The sequence below is a fragment of the Poromitra crassiceps genome (genome assembly GCF_964638095.1).
Source record: "Poromitra crassiceps genome assembly, chromosome: 25".
Classification (NCBI taxonomy): Eukaryota; Metazoa; Chordata; class Actinopteri; order Beryciformes; family Melamphaidae; genus Poromitra; species Poromitra crassiceps.
The window spans coordinates 6,852,431-6,877,328 of NC_139649.1; the positions used below are offsets into that span (position 1 = coordinate 6,852,431).

Below are 24,898 nucleotides of genomic sequence, written 5' to 3' on the forward strand. Positions count from 1 at the left end.
TTTAGGCGTGCGCTGCCTGTGTTGGCTGATAAATATTGAGAACGGGCGGCGGCTCCACTCTGTATTTGTGTCACGCCTGGCTAATCATGCACAGCATGTAAACACACACTTGATTCTTTCTGCCTGAGTATTTGGGTTAATGACAAAGTCATTGAACATGAAGCTGGTCCCCACTTCTACTGCCCAACACTCAAGTGCACACAGCTGATGGTGAGGTGAGGGAGAAGGAGGAGGAGAAGAAAACAAAGAAGCTTGAGAAAGACTAACCTTTACAGAAGCAAGAATGCAGCTCAGTTTCTGTTGTAGCATCCCCTGCATTTTGCTTCCGGAAGCTAAAAAGGGGAGTATGGCTGGGTGTTCTGCAAAGAGAGGGTGAAAGGTCAAAAGGTCAACGGACACGCGGATATTGTGTAGAAAGCAGCTTCAGGTCTAACCGCTTGGCTCTCTCCTCCTAGGATGTTGCTAATAATATCTGTTCATAACCATTTTTTAGCCATGTTGTGGTTATGCATTAGGACTTTTGTCTCAATTTCTGCTAATACATTTACTGTCTTAACCAATATATCTCGAGAGAATAATGAAGAAAATCAATTGGACCCAGCAGGATAGAGACAATCTAGTCAGTTTCCTTGCTTCCAATTGTGCAAAGGAATGCAATAAGAATCAGAGATGCATTCTTCAGTGGTTTTCAAAGTCTGAAACTGTGGGCCTCCCCTCAGACAAAGCCTGGAAAACCCCGCCCCCCTTTAGTTTACTTGCTTAGTTTCTCTCAATTCCTACTGTATTGCTGAACTACCCCTTTAACCAAATCACACACATTTAGGCTATTTTGATCTCATGTAATTAACTAATGTCACAGTTTTTCATTTTCTTTCACTGAGCCTCCCCTGAATCTGTTTGGAGCCCCCCCCCCCCCCTGAGGGAGGGCCCCCCCCCCCCCCCCCCTCCCACTGTGAAAACCTCTGCTTTAGAGTGAAGCGAGTGCTGCACCTTACCTTAGCAGGCTGGCAAGACCCCCATTCGGTCAACTTCTTTCTGAAAACTTTAGGCCTGGCGTGGCTGTGAGGAGCCTGGGGAAGGCTTTCTATCTATCTGCTGGCATACAAATAGGCAGGACAACCTTGGGAAGCCCCCATGTGGTCTAATCTTTACCGTTTCCCCTTCTCCTACCATCACATTAGTCTCTGCTTCTATTCAAAGTCATGGTCACCAAGCACTAAACGAAGCAATGGGCGGGGGTTGGGGGGGGGGGGATGTTTGTCGTGATCTGGGGGGAGTCAATCAAGTGAATACAAATCAGGTGATCAACCTGTCACAGAGAGTGCTGGACTGCTGGATCAACCTGTCACAGAGTGTGCTGGACTGCTGGATCAACCTGTCACAGACTGCTGGACTGCTGGATCAACCTGTCACAGACTGCTGGACTGCTGGATCAACCTGTCACAGTTGTCACAGTGCTTGACTGCTGGTTTCGAGGACTTAAAGGACGACTTTGCTGTTTTTCAGTCAGCCTTGTACAGTATCGTTACAAAATCAGCATATTATGCAAATGTCTCAGTAAGTATACGTAACCACATCCCAACTTGAATATCTCTTGTATATTGTGTAAATGTAAATAAAGTTTATAAAAAAAAAAAAATCTGTATATGCAAATGAACAATGTTTCAATTCCCTCCATCTTGCCTCGATCGAGAGCTCCGCGTTCATTCGCAGTACTTCCTGGTGTCATTTGATGCAGGAAGTAGTGCGAATGAAGCTAGAGACAGAAATAATGATAGTGATAATGATAATGACAGTAATAGTCATAGAGTGACAGTAATAGTGACACGTTGGCAAAACTGCTCCAAATGACATCATTATGACATCATTTGGACCAGGAAGTCCTGTGAATGAACAGGGAGATCTCGTTCCAGGCAAGGAGGAGAGAAGTTAAACATTGTTCATTTGCATAATTATATAGTAATGATTTTGTAATGATATAAAGCTGGTTGAAAATGGCCAAAGTGGCTCTTTAACTCTCTTCATTATTGCGTATCAGGTGTTGGGAGTCACTTTACCCAGCCGAGAGGCAGACTTGTCTCTCACACTCAAGAGGAGAGGCAGGGGGACATGTTCTGTTGACTTGTCTCTCACACTCAGAGGAGAGGCAGGGGGACATGTTCTGTTCACTTGTCTCTCACACTCAGAGGAGAGGCAGGGGGACATGTTCTGTTCACTTGTCTCTCACACTCAGAGGAGAGGCAGGGGGACATGTTCTGTTGACTTGTCTCTCACACTCAGAGGAGAGGCAGGGGGACATGTTCTGTTGACTTGTCTCTCACACTCAGAGGAGAGGCAGGGTGACATGTTCTGTTCACTTGTCTCTCACACTCAGAGGAGAGGCAGGGGGACATGTTCTGTTCACTTGTCTCTCACACTCAGAGGAGTGTGGCTTGAGGCGGAGGTCATCTGTTTGTTTTCTACCAACTTGACGTTTGTTCTTTTCGACTTTTCGATTTAGAGAGGTTGCTCACATCGACCGGTAATCCACCTTGTTGTAAAGAGGGCACAGATGGGTTGCACTTGGTGAGCTGTCTTTATACTGGCTGCTTTGTGCACGTCATTTTTTTTTTATCCACAAGTTTGAAAGTTTGATGTCAAATGACACACGACTCTTATTAAAAATGAGAGAGAAGCTATGCTAAGCATTTATTAAAGTATTCAAATACAGCTTCTTTCTAAAAAACTACTGACTCCCTCATTTGTAGCACAAGAGAAGGGTTGAGTCACACAGTGAAATCTGTCTGGAATTTTAGACATAGACTAGATATAATTTATAAGATGGTGTGTGTGTGTGTGTGTGTGTGTGTGTGTGTGTGTGTGTGTGTGTGTGTGTGTGAGATGTTTCGAGGTCTCACCCTCGTGGTCTTGATCTTGTTCCCAGAGGAGCACATCCATCCAGAGTTGTCAGGCAGAGTCTTACACTCCTCTCCCTCCAGACATGGCTCCATCTCACACCACCACTTCCCAATCACAATGGACGCTGGGGAAGAGAGACAGAGGACAAGACGGGTTATTTTACCACAGAGACACACAAGGTAGAGACTGTGGGCCAGGGTCAGGTAAAGACTGTGGGGCAGGGTCAGGTAAAGTGTGGTGGGGCAGGGTCAGGTAAATACTGTGGGCCAGGGTCAGGTAAAGACTGTGGGCCAGGGTCAGGTAAAGACTGTGGGGCAGGGTCAGGTAAAGACAGTGGACCAGGGTCAGGTAAAGACTGTGGGGCAGGGTAAGGTAAAGAGTGTGGGCCAGGGTCAGGTAGTGTGGTGGGGCAGGGTAAGGTAAAGACTGTGGGGCAGGGTCAGGTAAAGAGTGTGGGCCAGGGTCAGGTAAAGACTGTGGGCCAGGGTCAGGTAAAGTGTGATGGGGCCTTCCCCCTTGCTCGGATCACACCCATTTTCCAACTCTTCCTTCATTTTGATGTCAAGTACAACACCTGTAATATTCTCTCAATCTGTCTGTTTTTTTGACCTACTTTGAGAGCTACTGAAATACAGATGGGTAGGCGCCGGGCTGGAGGAGCCAAGACGTGTGTCTTGAGAGAATACACCTGCATCTTGCACGGTTTTGACGCTATTGCGCGGACAAAATCTGTCCACAGAGACATACAGTAGAGGCAGACAGACATACAGTACATAATATACCCAGCAAAGTACTCAACACCACTTCTGTGGTCGTTTCCGTAGGTGTCTCCAGGACCACATTTTGCCATGATGACATGACACACACACACACACACACACACACACACACACACACACACACACACACACACACACACGGTGAAAACAATACCCCGTCGTCGCGGCAGGTAAAAAAGAGAATGAAAACAAATGAGGATTCATTTTCATTTAAAAACAGGGAAGAATCAGTTATTGATTCCACAAAACCTTGGCTGCCAGATGCTGGTTTTAGGTGGGAAAGTCTGGTTTTATTATTATTATTTATTAGCCTACATGTCCATGTGCACAGTCCAGTTGCGCAACATAATTTATTTCACTTATTGTTATTTTACTTCACTTCATAGTTTTTTGGCTCCTTATAAACAGCTATTTGATCCTTTGTGTAAATGTGTTTTGGGTATGTGTGTTTTTTGGTCCTTCTATTTCCTGGTCTGTTTTCCTGGTGAGGAACAACAGATACAACAGGACATGACATTTCCCTTTCTCCTTTGTAAAACAGAAAATAAAACAACAATAATAATACTGTAATACAAATCTTATTTTGGGATCGCAACCTGAATATAAGCTGTGTCTTTCAGCACCATCAAGGCCTGGAAAGCAGAGAGGAGGAAATAGAACGACCAAAAAACACATTTACATCAAGGATCAAACAGCTGTTTATAAGGAGCCAAAGCTATGACGTGAAGTGGGAGCTGAAAAGGCGATGTTGGCTACGGTGCCATAGATTATGTTGCAAAACTGGACTGTGCACATGGACATGTAGGCTAATAAATAATAATAATAAAACCAGACTTTCCCATCTAAAACCAGCATCTGGCAGCCAAGGTTTTATGGAATCAATAAGAATGAGTCTTCCCTGTATTTTTCGTGTGTGCATTGGTACCAGAAAGGTCTGTAGGCCTATCTATACATTTATTGTATGAAGAATGAACCAGCTTGATTGCTCCTTGGTCTGGGCTAAATATGGGTTAATATTTTTTCATTGGCTATTGATGGGTTCCGTTCACAATTGAGTTGATGAGTACACACTACACGACTGTGTCCAGATTCCGCTTGTAAAAATCAATGTTTGATATAATCATAGTGGCAAAGACTCACGCCGGGGCTGTACTTAGTCTGTACCCCTTATACACTCTGTCAACTGTCCATGCCGACTGCCCCAAAATCTGCAGACTAGTGCAGACCAGGACAGAATAATGCAGACCAGGACAGGACAGACTACTGCAGACCAGGAAAGGACAGGACAGACTAGTGCAGACCAGGACAGGACAGACTAGTGCAGTCCAGGAAAGGACAGGACAGACTAGTGCAGACCAGGAAAGGACAGGACAGACTAGTGCAGATGAGGACAGGAAAGACTAGCGCAGACCAGACAGGACAGACTAGTGCAGACCAGGACAGGACAGACTAGTGCAGACCAGGACAGGACAGACTAGTGCAGACCAGGAAAGGACAGGACAGACTAGCGCAGACCAGACAGGACAGACTAGTGCAGACCAGGACAGGACAGACTAGTGCAGACCAGGACAGGACAGACTAGTGCAGACCAGGACAGACTAGTGCAGACCAGGACAGAACAGACTAGTGCAGACCAGGACAGACTTGTGTGAACCCTGGCTAAAATCAGGACAATAGGCCTAGTTGTCTAGTAGTGTATCCCCAGCTTTAATCAATGTTTTTCCTCTTCTTCCGCCTCAGAGCGATCGTGGCGTTTCTAAACGGGTGTTTTACTGTTGACAATAATGTCTCGTACAAACAGAGATTAATCATTATTTTGTTTTGATATAACGACATTGCATGCGGGGGGAGTAATCTCATTTTTAATCAAAACTAATTGCCTCTCATTAACATCGAGCGGATTCTTCCTGCAGCTATCTGACAAAAACAAATATGTTCTCATCTTCTCATCAAGATGGCTCCCCCTCCTTTCCTCCCTCTGTGTGTGCCTGTGTGTGTGTGTGTGTGCGTTTTCTGTGTGTGCGTTTGCGTGTGTGTGTGTGTGTGTATCACACCTGAAATGCCTGGAAAATTGCAGGATATGGATGTGTTCTGCCACTGCCATACAATTTCAAAGTGCATTTGAGTTGACAAATTGCATTATTATCCGCATCTGTACACGTCAAATTAGCGAGGCGCCACTGTCGCAAAATCACATTTTGTTTGGGTTTTGTTGTGAAATCCAGATGTGTTGAGCGGTGGGAGGCAACACCTGAGCCCTGTACTACGAAGCTAGTTTAATGCCTTATCCGAGTAAGTTTGAGTTTAAACCTGGTTTAGCCGTACTACAAAGCAAGTTAACTTTCAATCACCATGGCAACTGACGCTGCAAAGCTAACCTGGTCGCGACCAGGTTAGCTTCAGAGGATAAGATCAAAATCCATGACAGACCCATATAATCGGCTCTCTGGAGTCACTCACCGTTCATATAAGATCGCCATATGAAAAATAGATTGCAGTCAACTGAGAATATAACAAGAAAAACATTTGTGGCTCTGTAGGCTACATAATTAAATTAAGCCTACTTACCACTTTATGTCTTAACAGCTCAACGATGCGTGGAGAAATATGATCACTATTAATCACCGCGGCGCATATCATGAATGGACCCTCAAATGGAGTGAGGGTGATATTCTCCTACATGCCAGAAAAGCCTATACGTCTCAATTCAGTTCAGCAGTTTTCTCTTTTATAGTAGGCTATTAGGCTTTATACTAGGCTATTTTATATATGAATTATTCGATCAGTGCAACCACACACATGAGTGATAGAGATCATTATTCATTGAGCATGCGTTTCTAAATCTATGGTCTAAATAGGCTTACAGATTGTGGAAATGTATAGACTGAGATTACACATTTAGATTTGTTGCTGCTGCCTGTATCAATGCAGCTGTATCAATCGCTGATCAAAGTAAATCAAATGACTGATGTGAGTACAAGCTGCTGCTTTAGACAGCCCTTCAGCAGACTATCCAACGCGGATTTTCATTCTGACATTAAATCGCGGATACATTAAATATCCGCTAAAACTCTGATCATGCACTGCGCTTCATTGAACGAGGAAATGGGTGTGGAAATGGGTGTGGGCGTGGATAAACTCAGCTGTTCATAATGTGATTGGCTGGCGCACCTCTTTCGCGTGGACGCGCGCCTGTGCACGAGCGAAAAACGTGCGCGTGCACAGGCAGATCCCAGGTCCACTTACCTAGTAAAAAACCAGCGTCGTAGTATCAGTTAACTAGATAGCTTTGATCCTGTTCAGTCAAACCAGATCAAAGGGACTTATCGCGGATCTGTTAAACTAGTTTCGTAGTACAGGGCTCTGGTGTAGAGAAGCTCAACTATCTGTTCAGCATCAAGCCTCTTTAATGTCATTACAGTTACTGACAATAAAGCAACATCCGCAGCATTGTTTCAGTTGATACGCCATTTTTGATGTGTTTCAAAAGTTGCTCTGGCCTTTCATCATGCTGCTAAAAAAAAAGATTTGAAGGTCAAATAACAGAGTGAATACTGACAAAATACCAATCTGTTCCCCCAATATATGAGATATTTAAATAAAGATATTGTTGTAGAATGGAATTCACCATCCCTCATCCGCTATATAATATATATAACAGCTAATATAAACCAAATTGAATGAAGCCAAGAGCCAGAAAGATGTCTTATGAAAGTATATTTAAAGCCATACAAAGCCATACAAACTCTGACAAACTCCATTGTCAGAGGACTGAATCTCAATGTACACATCTGATCAATGTACTGTACAGAGTCCACATTTCAGTGGCGATGTCACAATTCGACATGTACCTCATGCAGTATAAGACAAAAAAAAATCCTCCTATGTATGTGCGTCTCCATTTCTGCATGTGTGAGATGTCTTATGACTAATAATTCATAGCATTAATTATGTGTATGCAATTATAGCTTATTGATTAGGAAATGCCAATAGGACTTCAATTTTCCACATCAATATGTACAGAGTCCAAATTTCAGTCGATTCGACATGTACTTTATAGGCAAAGGAAGGCAGAGAGAAACAGAGAGAGGAGGGGTGATGACTTGACTTGGAGCCTACAGGGCTGCCTGACTGCATCAGCGAGGTCAACCTCATGCAGTGGGTGAAAGTTTGTTTTGACCTCCGTGTGCTGTGGAGCAGAGGGTGAAGAAATCTCCTCCTATGTATGTGCGTCTCCATTTCTGCATGTGTGAGATGTCTTATGACTAATAACTCATAGCATTAATTATGTGTATGCAATTATAGCTTATTGATTAGGAAATGCCAATGGAACTTCAATTTTCCACATCAGATATGTTAAATATGTCCTCCTTTTAGGAACCCTGTCAACGGATCTGTCTATTGTTATTTCCTATGTTAAAGGGATAATCTGTAATTTACTAAAGTACAGCATTAGTTGTCGCTCTAATCATAATATCTATATAAACATGCTTTGGTTATGTACATAACTCCCCCCCCATTGGAATTGATTGATTGATTGATTGAAAAGGCATACTTCTAATTCTAATTGGTAGGTGTGTTTAAAGGCAGTAAACAGTACTGCGAGCAACTGACCAAAACAAAACGAAGTGGAGGGGTAGCGCTATCTTGGAGAAACTATTGCTTTAAATGTGAATTCAGATGGTCAATGTAGTCCTCAAAACTATGTTCTAATGTGCAAATTTTCATATATAACTAGAAATATCGCGCACTTCCTGTGCTCCTCTCTAGCGCCCCTCCCCTCAGTCACTCAACTGGCAGCGCTCATTTGTGCCGCGCCTCGTTGGTTTGCCCTCGAGGGCGAGCTCGCCCCGCTACACGGGCTCGCCTCGCACGCCCGGCCTCGCCCGCTCAACTGGCACGCGCTTAAACCGCACATGTGCAGTTGAGCACTTGTGCGACGCGCGTATCCTCGCCTTATTATAGCAGTGAGACGAGTAAAACCAGTAACATTTTATTTTCCAAACTCAACTTTTTTTTTACCTGTTGAAAAACATGTTTTCCCTCCAGTCTGTTTTGCCACAAGTCAACCGCCAAATCGAATGTGAGTGTGTACTGTAAGCAACACACCGTCTCCCAGTGAGACGAACAAGGTGAAAGAGCAGACCTTCACGGTACAGAGTGTACTATGCTTTTGTGTGAGCACACACATGCTCACACAGACACACACACACGCACGCACACGCACACACACACACACACACACACACACTCCACAGAAAGGAAGTGGACATAGCGATACGGCCCACTGCTGTTCAGTGAAGTATCAGAGAGTCCAGACTTGCTCTCTCTCCCTCCAGGAGTCCTGAGGATGGCGAACTGAATGCCAAAACAAGATGAACTCCATGTGAAGCCACCCGTGGGCTCGCCCCACGGCTGTTTACCTTACACACTAATTACCACATGTTGTTCCGTCAGCCGCGGTGCTCTCTCGCTCGCTCTCGCTCTCTCTCCCTCCATGGGGTAAACACGCATCCCCATCTCCGCCGCACAGCCTGGCATGACGGAGACAATATCCCAGCATGCACTCTGCTCATCACGTTTGCATCCAAATGTGTTTGCGGCGGCGTGCGGCTTATTGCCCGCGTCGTTCTGCTAACACCATTATGCAGGAAGTCCTCCTCATCAACTGACCAATTATGAGCGGGCTAAAGGAGAAGGGGCCCAATCAGTCGCCCTCCGGTGACGGTGTGGCGCGGTGAGCGATGGCACTTTGCACTGAAGCCGGGAAGTTGATTACACCGCCGACCGAGGAGAATTCATATTCAACAATGTGAACGCAGGATTGGCTCCAAATGGAAAATGGTACAGTAATACCTGCGAAGCAAAAATCAATCCCTGAGAATGGAACTGAGAGAAAGGAGGAAATGGGGAGAGTTGAGATGAAAAACGCTGCCTCAGAAGAGGTGCTGAGACACCGCACGTCTGTTCTGCCTGAAAGCGTGATCAATGGAATTGACTGTACTTCAGCGCACGCACATTGATTTCACCTCACGCGCTCTAGTCTACCCAATCAAATATGTCTACTCACACATAGGTAATTTCTATAGGAGCATCAGAGAATTGTATATGGGCATGGTAATCTGAAGTTTTTGGAAAAAAAAGTGGAATCCGCTTATAGTGAACACGGTTATAGTGATCAACCGCTTATAGTGATCAAAAAGCTTGGTCCCGAATCATTCCTATACACGTGCCGTTTAAATCATTTGCTTACAGTGATCAATACTCTGCTTACAGTGATCATTTTGGGCCTTGTCCCACCTGAGAACAGTGGAAAAAATGTTTAAAACTACAGTAACCTTATTATTTTTTACTTACAAACTGCCAAAAATGAGCCAACGAGATACAGCAGCGATACTCGGTGCATGTCAGTCTGTATATGGAGAGATGGCGGCATCTCTGTCTACGTGAGACCGCTGTGTTTGAAACATCTGGAGTCCTAACCTACTGTATGTATTTTTAAAGTCAATAACATTCCTTTACTGTATATGTACAGTACTATATGATTGACTCTTATTTATTTATCTCTACAGTATAATGAGCATTAGTGAGTTTTCTGTACAGCATATTAAAATAGCCTGACAGTTTCCAGTCTATACTGTAGCTTTTGAAAAGGAGAATAAAAACCCACTGACTGTCAACCAATGATTATAAGAAAAACACATCTTCTGAATATTCATGCTCCAACTGAATTGGCCTTAAATAAGTTGGAAAAGCTTAAATGTTGGAAAAGCTGACATCCCACTGTTAATGATATGTGTGGTCAGAGGGCCAGGAGAATAAACACAAAGCGAACGCCCACGACTGCATGTCCACGGCTGTACCCGGGCCAGGACATCTGGCACTGACCTTGACCAGTGGAGGAGAGCCATCTCTGGGCTGGGATCCATGCATCACTCCCTGGTGCCCACTGACCTCCAACACTCCGAGGCTGTGTTTTACCTAAACTACTCCCACTCCTGTCGTCAGCACAGAGGGTATAACCTCTCTGTTTCCACCATCAGCAAACAGTGCTATCCCTCTCCTCCCTGTTCTCTAGGCTGGGGAGTGCAGAGGGAGCTGGACGATGATTGGGACTGGACGACTTGTCTCAAACCCACTTACAGTATGGGGGCTATTACTCTTCTACAGCTTCAGATCCATCTGTCAAGTGCAATGCCTCCAATGTGATTTAAATCACCGTTTCCAATTAACACCACTTCCTCACAGGTTAGCCCAAATGCAATGCTGCGCTGTCAGACATGACCGATGGGCTGAGAGCAACCGAGAAAGAAAGAGTGGAAAAAGTGTTTTGATTCAAGCCCCCGTAGCAACGCTGAGTCTTTAACTTTGATGGACAAACAACAGAGTGGGACTTGAACTGATTTGAAAAACACTAAGACATAGACCTTTAACATGTGCATGTGTCAGATCACTGGTGAGCCCACTGTGATGGTTCTGAACCTGGTCAACACGTTCCTGCCAGGCAGCAGAATGTTCCAACACCTTGACAGCTGAGAAGGAGCATCGATTCCTGTCCGTGTCCAAATGCGAGGACGTGTCTGCGGCCGTGATGAATATATTTTTTATTTTTTTCTTACTTGGAGCGGACTTACTTTAAATTAATCACGGCAAAAATGATGGTTTTCCGATGACTTCTTCAGCGTTGAGTCTGTCAGTGTTTCTCTTTCCTACTGGCACTCACATTGATCGCCTCGAGGCGATCTCAACAGCAGAAAGCAATTATTATTATTTTATTTTTTGAGTATGAAGTCAACAGATACAAACACATCTTACATTGGACACGATAAGAGTTTATATTTGCATGCTATTTTGTAGGGTTGAATTTACAATTTGGGGAGGATGATGCTTTTCACGAGGTAACGGTAAACTTCGGCTGCCCTGCTTCGTTTCTCTCACGGGCATCGTAGTAGCTGGTGGCAGCATCCTTCCAAACACTTCCAAGTCAGGTCCTCTCTTACTGCCGCTCCCCCCTTTTTGTCTGTCTCTCCCTACCTGATCAGTTTACTGCAGCCCTGAAGACTCACTTATTTCTCAATCAACCCAATCAACCAATCAATCAATCGATCAATCAATCAAACAATTAAGCAAGCAAGCAAGCAAACACGTCATGAATGAAGTGATCCCTCTCTCTCTCTCTCTCTCTCCACTGAGAGAGCAAAAGTTAGAATGAAGTTGAACTTGTCGCTTTAATAATTTATTTCTACCTGAGTGTGACAGAGGTGTTGAAATGTTGTGCAGAATGAGAGCGAGGCCGTAATAAAGTGGTGGAAGGTCACGGAGGCTTAGAGTAAATGAAGCCAACGTATAATTACAGCAGGTCTGAGCCTGAGACCTGGACCTGAGGTGAGCTTCAGACAGCCATTATTCTGCATTAAGCTTTGGCCCTCACACAGAGAGAGGAGGGAGGCAGCCACGTTTCTGATGAGATATTCACACACTTATCGTTTGGCTCGCTAATCACACAGCTGTGGGGATTTTTGATTTGGTAATGAACACCCTGGCTCCCACAGACTTTTAAGGATGAGTTCTATTTTTCATGTGATTATTTTTAGTATAATTTTCTTTTAAATAAATACATTTCAAATGAAGCTCACATTTTCCAGGGAGGCGGTCTGCTCTTTCTTTGCTTTCTTTGCTTCAGATTCCTGCAGGTGAAACTGGAGCGCAACAGCTAATTACCACCTACACGCACATCAGCCAAATTTAGCCACCGCTAAAGCGAAATAATTATAGTCGTACTCGCGGGCAATGATATGTATGCGTATGTGGCATCATTCTTGGTCTAGGTGCAAATTAACTGCAACAACAACTCATTAATTGACACTATGGATAATGTTGAGGTAACGGAAAATTTGCGTTGTGTGTGCATTTGAGCCGTCTGTTGAGTGTGTGTATGAATATGAATGTGTTGAGTGGGGGGGCGTGTACGCGACGCGTGCCTATTTATGGGATGAACAATGAGGCTTTTTTTTGTTGCGTTTCATTTCCTGGGCACAAAAACTACTTTTCAGAAAAAAACGTCTCTCCCACACGACCCCGAACTCCGATTTTATTTCTGTACTTCTCAATCTGCACAATTGCGGTAAAAAAAACAAAAAAAACTGAGGAGACTTGAGAGCTGGTTGACGACTTTTCAGCTGCAGCTGAGGGTCAGGCGCGTTCCTGGCAGGTTGAAGGTGGAGAGCCTAATTATGTCTTCAATATCGTGAGAGCTCCGTGGGATTTGGCAAAGATACCTGACTCACAGTCATTATTTTCCAACTTCAACAACTCAAAAGAGACACAAACATCTTCTTTGACCCAGGAGGATTTCAGTGTTTGCTAGTCTTTCCCTCCTCCCTCTGTCTGCCTGTGTTAGTCAGAAGAAGGGGAGTTATGATTGGATATTGTATAATACGCTCCCTTCAGGCGGTATCTGCAGCAGCTTTGTGTCTTGCTGACCACATAGCGGGGGGCTGTGGAGCACTGTGGGCGACAGAGCACTGCTAATGGGGGGACACGATGTTCATTTCAAGTGACTGTCGCTGGGTCTCATCAGCTTAGACTCGGCTAGCTGTGATGCCGAGTAATTAAAATCAACTCCTGCAGCTTCGATACATTGTTTATGCACACACACGTACACACGCACGCACGCACACACACACACACACACACACACACACACACACACACAAAGAAACTAATGTTGCTACAATGAATATCCATTGTGTTACATTGTATTCCAGACGTAACGTGCGGGCAATGAAATGGTTGAGGCGTAGCTCAGAAGCCAGCTAGCAGCTTGTTTCAGGCAACGTGACTGACCAGCGCTTCAGTCCAGCATGGCCGATAATGAAGTGCTCTCTGTTTGATGGTCGTCTATGTGCCGACAGGCCGCAATGCCGATAGCCCGCGAGCAGAACCAGCTGAGCGAGGCGGCGTGCAGCGTGTCGGTGGACCGGCTGGAGCTAAGCTCTCCCAGCCCCCACGCCTAAACCTAACCTCTCCCACCTCCCACGCCTAAACCTAACCTCCCCCAGACCCTAACCCTAACCTCTCCCACGCCTACACCTAACCTCTCCCGCAGACCCTAACCCTAAACCTAACCTCTCCCACCCCCCACGCCTAAACCTAAGGTCGGCATTGCGGGTGGTCAGCATAGCGGGTGGACACCTGTTTGATATACATGTCCTGCTAATAATGACGATGGCCCTGCTTGTAAGGAGAGAGTTCTGTTTGAAGGCCGTATCAAACGGTGCCTCTTATTCCAGTACGCTTCTGAGATTTCATTTGATTCACGATGCACCTGTGTGATGTGGAAGAAGCTCAGTGCTTCTCGTCCCTCCCGTGAAGTAGCGTGTGCAGTGTGAAGTAGCGTGTGCCCCCCCTCCTCCCCTCCCCATGAATGTATCTCAAATGTACCATGGCAACCTGTCACACTGGGCGATGGCCGCCTGCAGCCAAACAGAAGGGTTCATTCCCCATCAGTGATCAGCGCCGAGCGAGCAGGCATCTGCCTGCATCTCTTGGTGAAAGAGTTTATTGCCACAGCAGCTACATGACGTCAAAATATGCATAAAATCTGGTGTGTGTGTTTGTGTGTGTGTGTGCGTATGTGGATGGGGGCCTGTGTGTGTGTGTCCATACTGTGTGTGTGTGTGTGTGTGTGTGTGCATGTGCATGTGTGTGTGTGCATGTGGGTGGGGGCCTGTGTGTGTGTGTGTGTGTGTGTGTGTGTGTGTGTGCGTGTGGGTGGTGTATGTGTGCACGCATGTGCGTTTGTATGTGGGTGGGGGCCTAACACACACAAACACACACACACACACACACACACCAGGGTAAAGGCAGTGATGCGGTGACAAGCTCCTAATCGGAGCACATGTGATGGGCCCACCAGGGCAGCGAGGCTGTGTGGAGATACATGCATAAGCCCGAGCGTTTGACTTGTTAAAGGGATGTTGTTCACTAAGAGCCTCGTTGGTCCTGACAGAACTGGGACAGAGCTCCATGTCAAAGATAATAATCAATTCCCACTACTGGGGATAATCTGACAGCAGACCCCCCCCCCCCCCCCCCACTGAGCGTAGCTCCTCCAACGCAAGCTGCCGTCATATCTCCATACATTAATAACGAGCAAATCAGTTACCGATACGATACCACCAGCTGATATGACCCCACGCGCCCGCCCGTATCCACGGGGCAGTAAACATACCAGAATTGCACTGATCTTCAGCCACGCTTTGATGTTGGCGTTTGATGCTAATGATGGCTAATACATCAAGGAGACTCTGACTGACCGTTTCTGCAAATTCAACTAAATAAGGGTGTGTTATTCATTCCTTCAGGCTCGGCACATGTGTCCAAATATGACCTCTGAAGCAATACTTTTGATTTGTTACATCAGAATCACTGGAAAAAAAATTGTGGGCACATAACCTGTGTGTTTTCATGTGTGTGTGTGTGCGTGCGTGTGTGCGTGCGCGTGTGCGTGCGTGTGTGTGTCTATGGTGCAGTGGCGGCAGGCGTCCCCCGGGGGGCGGCGAGATGAGCTGGTGCTGCGGCATCGTTCCTCATTCTGGACGGAACATTAATAACGGGCGGGACCGGGGGAGAGCGCTCCATCTGGGCCAGGCTGGTGCGGCGCTGAGGGGACAGACCACTGACTCCACAAGTCCATAATCCCTCACAAAGTGCAACAGCAGCCCGCGGGCCCGCTTGGCAAACACACACAACGTTCAGGTGGGTTCGCTTTCACTGGGCATCAGAAAAACCCTTGGAGACCTCTCGTCTCCAGTCATTTTAACTTCACGAGAAAAAAAATAACAAGACCCCTTAATTAAATGGCGTGTTTTTGCGCTGCGCGGTACTGAAAGCCTGTTGTGAATAAGCAGGTAATTATTCAGCCTGCACGTCTGCCCTTCTTAGCCCACGGTGGTTTAGCACTAAATAAATAACAACCCACCTTTACTAAGGGAGAACCATCCAAGAGGGCAGAATTGAGGTGAAGGCCCCTAATAAAAAAGCAGATAAAATGATCATTGGTGCAAGTCACTGTGATTGATTTCGATGCGGTGGAGTGATCTTCTCGAGGCCGGGGCAGCTCCTGATCACTGGCTTGTCATTTCCATTTTCATCACTGCTCCTTCTGTAAGAGCTTGTTAATCGATACAGGAGCAGCTACAGGGTCTCTCTCTCTCTCTCTCTCTCTCTCTCTCTCGGAGCCTGAAGCAAAGAGGTATGAAGTGTTAACAACTCCAGGCTCTCCTTCACTGCTCCAACTCCTCCATCCCCTCCCTCCAATTCCATGCTTCAGTCCCTTCCTCTTGATAAGTGTATCTCCCTCCTTTCCTCCCAGCTCTATGGAACAACCTGACACATCAAATCATATTTACTTTTCACCCACCTAGAATACTGTACTATAATAATTCCCCTGATTTGAGGCATTACTGTTCATTTGAACTCCGTCTTATGCCGATGTATTTTTAAGTCTGTCAAGGCTGTGATTAGTGAACAAGACACACTATCTGGGTAGACATGAAAAGAGTCCAAAAGTCCCTTGGTCCGTTAGTTGCTGCTGCAGAGGAGACGGTGTCTGGTTGTCTGCCTCTCTGTGCAAGGACAAGTCAGCCTGTGAACAAGGAATACTGAGCTGTGTCTCAAGGTCAGAACACTCTAAATGTTTCATTCAAGAGATGTTTCCAAGCATAGGGAGGAACAAAACATTGCTTTTCTCAAACTCCGAATGACCTCCAGACCTGAAAGGTGCAGCTCCTCACTCAAAAGTTTGGAACTTTTATACAGTTTCAGGTAACTTTCCCGTCAAAGCGGGAGAGGAAGAGTTCTTTTTGTGTCTTCCTCGCCTTACATCTAGGCTAATTAATATTCCCGGATCTTTTCGGGTTGTCAGCTGTGGCTAACCAACCCTGTGAAGCCCACTGAGCAGGCCGTCTGGCCCTTCGTGTAACATCACTCATAATGAAGATGTTTTGGTGGGATTCCTATGCGAGAGGGGGCGAGCCAGAGAGATGACTTTGATCTTGGGTGAAGGTTGGAGGTGGAGACGGCGAGGAGCGGTAAATGAGCTCCGATGGCGTGAAGGGGACTTCTCTGTTTTGTCTCAGTGGGCTTCTGACTTCCTGCCTCTTTCTTTCCAGGCGAGCTGTCTCCTCCTGTCCATTGTGCTCCTCGCGACTCGGGTACGCTAGGCTAGCCCCGCAGCCTTGACTCCTGTTTATTAGTTATTCATTATTTCCATCAGCCTCGGCTGCCGTGGGCCAACTGACTCCTCCTCCCTCTCTCGTGATGCCTAGCAACAGCACAGCGCTACTGGCCTCATGACACGCTAATTTATTCTTAATAATAGTGAAATCGCAGAGAGGGAAAAGAGGTATTTAATGTTGTAGTCTTGTTCTGGGGTGTCTGTTTACGAACACGTGTTATACATAATGCAGTGATCTTCAATTGGCACCTGGGCCATGACGGGGCCCATCCAGATCCTTGGCAGATTAAACAAACAAAAATAAAACAGCTTAGACCAATTCAAGCTCGTAATAAACAATATATATTTCTCTCTAAAGCAATGTGTGTATATATATATATATATATATATATATATATATAGTCAGTATAGTCAGTTATTTGGTATGGTAGCTGGAAGGCCTTCATCTGGGAGCACCACCTGAAGATCGCTGCCACTGTACTGTGAATTACAAAAGGTGTAAAAAGGTGCAAATCTTTCTTAATTGTATTATCTCCTACATTTGATCATTTTGATTCTATTCTAATTACATTCCTCCCCGTGAGTCCCTTTTTGCTGTACATGATTATGTTTGCAACTGAACTAATGTCATAATTGTGTTTGTTTGACAATGTCCCTAAATGCTGATTTGAAATAATGATGTGACACAGATACCATTTCCCAGGACAGAGACACACAAAGTGCTGCCATTTTACAAACAAGCTCAAACACAATATAATTGCTTGTGCTTTAAAGTAACATCTGGCAGAGCAGGTGTCGAATAGACGTAAGAGATTCCCCCCAACCCCCCGAACCAACCCCCCTCCCCCCGAACCAGGGCCCTGGGTCTCGTCAGCTTCTGATGAGCACGGTACAATGTGTACACACACACATGAACCAGGGCCTTGGGTCTCATCAGCTTCTGATGAGACCCAGGGCCCTGGGTCTCCTCAGCTTCTGATGATGAGCACGGTACAATGTGCACACACACATGAACCAGGGCCCTGGGTCTCATCAGCTTCTGATGAGCACGGTACAATGTGCACACACACATGAACCCTGGGTCTCGTCAGCTTCTGATGAGCACGGTACAATGTGCACACACACATGAACCAGGGCCCTGGGTCTCATCAGCTTCTGATGAGCACGGTACAATGTGCACACACACATGAACCAGGGCCCTGGGTCTCGTCAGCTTGTGATGAGCATGGCACAATGTGCACACACACATGAACCAGGGCCCTGGGTCTCCTCAGCTTCTGATGATGAGCACGGCACAATGTGCACACACACATGAACCAGGGCCTTGGGTCTCATCAGCTTCTGATAGCTTCTGATGATGAGCACGGTACAATGTGCACACACACATGAACCAGGGCCCTGGTTCTCCTCAGCTTCTGTTGAGCATGGTACAATGTGCACACACACACACACACACACACACACACACACACACACACGAACCAGGGCCCTGGGTCTCCTCAGCTTCTGATGATGAGCACGGCACAATGTGCACACACACACATGAACCAGGGCCCTGGGTCTCCTCAGCTTCTGATGATGAGCACGGCACAATGTGCACACACACACATGAACCAGGGCCCTGGGTCTCCTCAGCTTCTGATGAGCACGGTACAATGTGCACACACACACATGAACCAGGGCCCTGGGTCTCCTCAGCTTCTGATGATGAGCATGACACAATGTCTACACACACACATGAGCCAGGGCCCTGGGTCTCCTCAACTTCTGATGATGAGCACGGCACAATGTGCACACACACACACACACACACACACACACACACAAAATGTCCTCACCGTCCACGCAGGAGGGTTTGTTGCGCGTCGTTCCGGCCACTTTCCCCGGTAAACAGGAGCACTTGACCGTCTGGGAGCGCTCCTCGATGCGGTTCTTGTTACAGCACCGGTGGGCAGCGATGACCTCGCACGTGCCTCCCTCTGCAGACAGACAGATAGAGAGACAGACACAGACAGACAGGTGCATGGTCAGCGGCGAGCAGGTGAGCAGATTAAACATGTCAGAGAAAATGACTTGAAGCGACTACACACGGAGAGGTCTTGCACTCGTTCACAAACTGATTAGGTCTGAATACGTTATGAGCAGACTATGACTTTCGCCCGCATCTGTAAACATGAAAAACCTGAATAAAATCAGCAGCGATAATAAAGCGAACGCGTAGGTGCTTCTTCCCTTGACCGATGATCTCCTACAGCTTCAGTGTGAAACTCAACGACCTCGCATCAGAACATGTGAGGCACATTGATTGCACACGATTATTGGGCACATTCACTTACACCGTAAGTATGTGTAACAAATTGCCTCTGGAGGCATCTCAATTACTTCCATGAATGGCCTCTGCTCTCACCCAGCGCTGGCTGGCTATCCTCATTCCATACCAATCTCTGCATCCTTGATATCTTGCATCTAGGCAGTGGTGGAAAATGGAGGGGAACGCCTGCGAACGGAGTTCCCAGAGGGAACGGCGAGAACGAGAAGGGGAACGGAATTCCTCTCCTCAGGTTCCCTTTAGAATACGTCTTGCCTGATAATCTTGCGTGTACATCCTTGAATACCTGCTGTGATAATTTTGTGGCAACTATTAATGCATTCATTGACAGATAAAAAAGTCTCCAGCATCTGGTGACTTCCTTGTCAATACATTTGCATGTATGGCTTTACTCATGTGGTTTTATATTTGATTATGTTCTTTTTGGGTGTGTCTTTTGGGGTGCATTTTAATGTAAAAGCCACCTGTGGACAGGTGTTGAAAATTAGCGTTCCACTATAAACACTTAACACTGTGTATCTGGTTGTTGTGCATACATGTATATCTCCAATGCTCTGTGATGTCCATATGAAATCAACTTAACCTAACCTAACCAATGCAGTGGAGAGCAGAGCAGTGGAGAGTGGGCAGCAATGCATGAAAGGAGCAGAGAATAGTTGGAGAACATGTATTTGGAAGCTGAATAAGCGGCGTCAATATCAACGTGTCATCAAGTCTGTCATGAATAAAATCAAGGGGAAATCATCAGTAGAGCGCGACAATTTTATTTAAGAAACATTTGTAAGAGATTTTTAAGTAGCTGTATGTATGAGGAGTCAAATCAATAAAAAAAACAGTCAAGCATTCAGAGATAATGTCCTGCACTGCGTCCAGGGAACCCCATCCTGCGTAAGTAGCTTTCCCAGACTAAAACCTGGCCATTTCCACCACTGTACGTAGGGCGTTAATATGATTCAAAGTGTAAGAAGTCCTTGTCCTGGCCTTCTCCAGTTGAAGGCCTGGCAAGAGAGGGTAATTAGTAATTACAGACACTCGTAAATCTCATGACTGGACCAATACACTCTCAGGCTATATTACAATAAAGCAGCCGCTAACTCACGCTAACTCCGATTAGCGTAGGTGACATCAGTCAGAGCAAAACGCTGCACAATAGGGTCTCAGGTCTGACAAAGGAGGATGTCAAAAGACATTGTGATGAGAGAAGGCGAAATCATACAGCCAAAGGCAGTACTGGGTCAAAATAACAATAGGTGGAGGGTTGCCCGGGGGAGGGAGAGAGGGGCCGAGGGACATCCTGAACCAGAGAGAGAGGAGAGAGAGGAGAGAGAGGGGAGAGAGAGAGAGAGAGAGAGAGGACAGTGTGTGTCTGGCTGCCAGGCACTGGCCATACCAGTGAGTAATGAGGGAGCCAGTGGAAGTGCCCCCTTCTCACAATTATAAAGCGTGGGGGTAATGCAGCCAGCGGAGCTGCAGGAGAGGGGTCCTCCATCACCGCGCGGCCCCTCTCCTCACACCGCGGGAAACACTCTTTATCTTCCCCTGACAGCCAGCGCACAACACACACACAGACACACACACACACACACACACACACACACACACACACACAAACACACACACACACACACACACAACACACACAACACACACACACAGACCGGCGTCCAACAATTAAACTGGAGCTCCTCCCAGGACGGAGAGCAAGAGCAGAGCAGAGATCATCTCCCATCTCCTCCAGGATGGATATAGAGTGAGAAGAGTCTGTATTCTCAAAACTCCAACATTCTTCTGTCTCGTCGTTGTTGGTGCTGATCTGTCACGGCCAGCAGATCCTGCTTGTAAAAGAGAAGGTCCTGCCGGTGGTTTGTTTCGACTTGACGTGACAAAGAGCGCTGTGTGTTCCTCTAAGCTATAGGTCTGCTTGTGCAAATGTTTGAAACGGCGATGGTCATGAATTACAGCAGCCCCGCAGAGACGAGTTTATTCATCTCCCATTCCCATCACTGTCCGGAGCCGAGCGGCGGTCCAGCGCCGAGATTCAAAGACAAACATTTGCAGTCCTGCTGGACGCTGCTGTCGTGCGCCATTAATGTCACTCTCTCCCAACGTTTGCTGTGAGATGTTTGTGGGCAGGAGGCAGAACACCGGCGAGGACTATAATAATAAAAGTGAGGAGAAGGATCCCTTGCGTGTGCTAAAACCCCCCAAACCCCCCACAATGTGTGGTGGCTTATTGAATATTTTACTGACAGCTTCCTGGCCTGCTGTCATGCTCTCGAGCCCGTAGTCAAAGCACATCTCTCAATAGGTGGAGGCCTTTATGTCGGCTCACAGAATATGGAGGAGAGGATTTTCAGCCCCTCAGCAGGAAATCAATCAGGAAAATGGTGGATAACAAGAAGCTCGTGGAGCCGGAAAAACACACATCCCAGAAATCGGCAGCTCCGAATCGTTTTTCCGTCCGGGTATAAAAGCGATTGTCAGTTTTATTTAAGCTACGCTAACGATAAAAATAGATGAAGACTTCGACGAAAGACTTGCTTCCGTTTTGTCAGAACTACGGTCTCAACGTCAAATTGAGTGAAGTATTTAGGCTACAGATCCTTAGCTTGAAGACTCTGCTGGTAAACAGGAAGTAACGGCTTGTTTACCAAGAGGCTATGGTAAAAGTGTGATAAATCAATGGTGTCCCACACAGGAGAGAGAAATGTATGGTTTTAGTCGTCTGTCCTCTAGAGCTGCAACGATTCATCGATTCATCGACAGAAAAAAGAAAAACAAATCGACAACTATTCTGATAATCGATGAATCGTTTTTGAGTACAATTTTAAGAGAAAAGGTCTACATTCTCTGATTCCAGCTCCTTAAATGTGAATATTTTCTGGTTTCTTTACTCCTGTGACAGTAAACTGATATTATCTTTGAGTTGTGGACAAAACAAGACATTTGAGAGCGTCATCTTGGACTTTGGGAAACACTGATCGTCATTTGCCACCATTTTATAGACCAAACTACTAATCGATTAATTAAGATTATGAAAATAATCGTTAGTTGCAGCCCTTTAGTCCTCTCACATCAGTCATGTTGGAGCAGCTACATCCTAAAGAACAAAGAGATAGATGCTGGTCAGAGTTCAGGGGGAAGATGTGAACATAATGAATGGGGAATGTACCCGTCTTGACGAGATGTTAGTGGGACACAGGTGAGCACCAGCGCCATCATGCTCACCTGTTCTATTTTTGTCGGATCCCGCGTGTGTGACACATTATATCAGTGTGGGTTTGTTCGTACGCATCAGTTCCGGAGCTGCACCACATCTGTTCCAGAGCTGGTGGACATTTAGCCCTTAGTGTAAGAAAGCCCACCAGAGAGCTGCCAGGATATCCCAATAAGTGTCCCTAACGTTGCCCCAGCCTTTTGCACACTGCACGGCACGCACATGTATATCTGTGTGTCCGTGCTGCTGTGCTCCTTCATGCAGGAGAATCAGCCCCGGGGTGAGGTAAGCAGGCAGGTGACTGTCCAGCCATCAGCCAGGTGGACATTAGACTTTGCTCACCAACCATCTGCTGAGTGAGTGGAGGAGACAAGAGCAGTGTCAATGGCTTCTCTGTGACAGTGCCGAGCCAAGCAGGAGAGCCAGAGGACAAATAGCCACTTGGACTAGATATCATGCCGTCCACGTAGCTTGGAGCCCAGGATGGGCTAAATGTCCATCCATTACCTGTGCCTGAGTGTGTTTTTGAGTGTGTGTGTGTATGTTGGTGTGTGTGTCTGTGTGTGCGCGAGTGTGTGTGTCTGTGTGGATGTGTGTGTGTGTGTGTGTGTGTGTGTGTGTGTGTGTGTGTGCATAATGCCACTTCATGATATAGAAATCCTCTGTGCTTGAGTGTAAGTGTGTGCTGGTACATGTGTGTGATTGCAAACAGTTGAGACGTGCGTGCAGGCCGTGATGGATGCAGTGCTTGCTTGCTGTCAGCCGGCTAAAGGGGTTAAACCCACCTGCTAAGATGGAGTGGGCGGCTCTGCTCTCTAGCCTCTGGTGAGGGGAGGTGAAGGGCATCGACGGGACCATCGACTGGTCATTTTTCTCCTGGCGGCCCGGCAGTGACAGCAGCCATTACATGAGTGGACGAGGTGATTATGTTTCAGGAAATCGATGCTTCATTGTTTTCAGCTTAGCCCAATGGCCAATTAAAAGCTGCTAATGAGGGAGGGTCGCAAAGATGGTGGAGATAGAGAGAGGAGGAGGAGGACAAAGCACAAAGCCATCGTTCAACACCAGGGAGATCGCTCGCTGCCAAAAACACAGGAAGTTGGGAGATGTTTGGGGGAAAAGTCACAGGAAATTGGAGATGTTTGGGGGAAAAGTCACAGGAAGTTGGAGATGTTTGGGGGAAAAGTCACAGGAAGTTGAAGATGTTTGGGGGAAAAGTCACAGGAAGTTGGAGATGTTTGGGGGAAAAGTCACAGGAAGTTGAAGATGTTTGGGGGAAAAGTCACAGGAAGTTGGAGATGTTGGGGGAAAAGTCACAGGAAGTTGAAGATGTTTGGGGGAAAAGTCGCAGGAAGTTGGAGATGTTGGGGGAAAAGTCACAGGAAATTGGAGATGTTTGGGGGAAAAGTCACAGGAAGTTGGAGATGTTTGGGGGAAAAGTCACAGGAAGTTGAAGATGTTTGGGGGAAAAGTCACAGGAAGTTGGAGATGTTGGGGGAAAAGTCACAGGAAGTTGAAGATGTTTGGGGGAAAAGTCACAGGAAGTTGGAGATGTTTGGGGGAAAAGTCACAGGAAGTTGAAGATGTTTGGGGGAAAAGTCACAGGAAGTTGGAGATGTTTGGGGGAAAAGTCACAGGAAGTTGAAGATGTTTGGGGGAAAAGTCACAGGAAGTTGGAGATGTTGGGGGAAAAGTCACAGGAAGTTGAAGATGTTTGGGGGAAAAGTCACAGGAAGTTGGAGATGTTTGGGGGAAAAGTCACAGGAAGTTGAAGATGTTTGGGGGAAAAGTCACAGGAAATTGGAGATGTTTTGGGGAAAAGTCACAGGAAATTAGAGTTGTTGGGGGAAAAGTCACAGGAAATTGGAGATGTTTGGGGAAAAGTCACAGGAAATTGGAGATGTTTGGGGGAAAAGTCACAGGAAATTGGTGATGTTTGGGGGAAAAGTCACAGGAAGTTGGAGATGTTTGGGGGAAAAGTCACAGGAAGTTGGAGATGTTTGGGGAAAAGTCACAGTCGCCTCAAAGAAAAGAGTGAAAAGTTACACCTACTGTACTGGCGCATTATGTAGCCATGTACACGCACAGAGGTGAAAATAAGCTTGAAACACGTGCGCACAAATATCGAGAGGAAAAAAACACCCATCCCATAACTATTATAGGGCGCGTCGTCTCTAAACACAAAGTCAAGGTCACAGTGACAGTGACATGACAGTTTATTCTGGGCTACCAAAAGACTCCTGGCTCAGAGGAGGAGAACGAGGAGGAGGAGAACTCACACTTTCTTTTCATCCTCTGTGAGTGACAAAGACGCTACTCTCCTGGCAAGATGACTGCCTTCTGATCTGCGTCTGGCGTTGTTTTTGACGTAGGATAAATGCTGGGGCCCTCGCGTCAATGTCACCACAAAGTTAAGTTTCTCCTACACATTTGGC

The 24,898-nt window shown here is 46.4% G+C and overlaps 1 protein-coding gene across 1 annotated transcript; it reads right to left on the bottom strand.

Moving 5' to 3' along the window:
* Positions 1-332: 332 nt before the first annotated feature.
* tafa1b (TAFA chemokine like family member 1b) lies at positions 333-19,383 on the bottom strand (the record flags this gene model as incomplete). The annotated part of the gene is made up of 4 exons (XM_083661021.1): positions 333-359; positions 2,898-3,022; positions 18,756-18,896; positions 19,356-19,383. The coding sequence occupies 4 exons, from the start codon at positions 19,381-19,383 to the stop codon at positions 333-335; spliced, it is 321 nt and encodes a 106-aa protein (XP_083517147.1).
* Between the last annotated feature and the right edge of the window lie 5,515 nt (positions 19,384-24,898).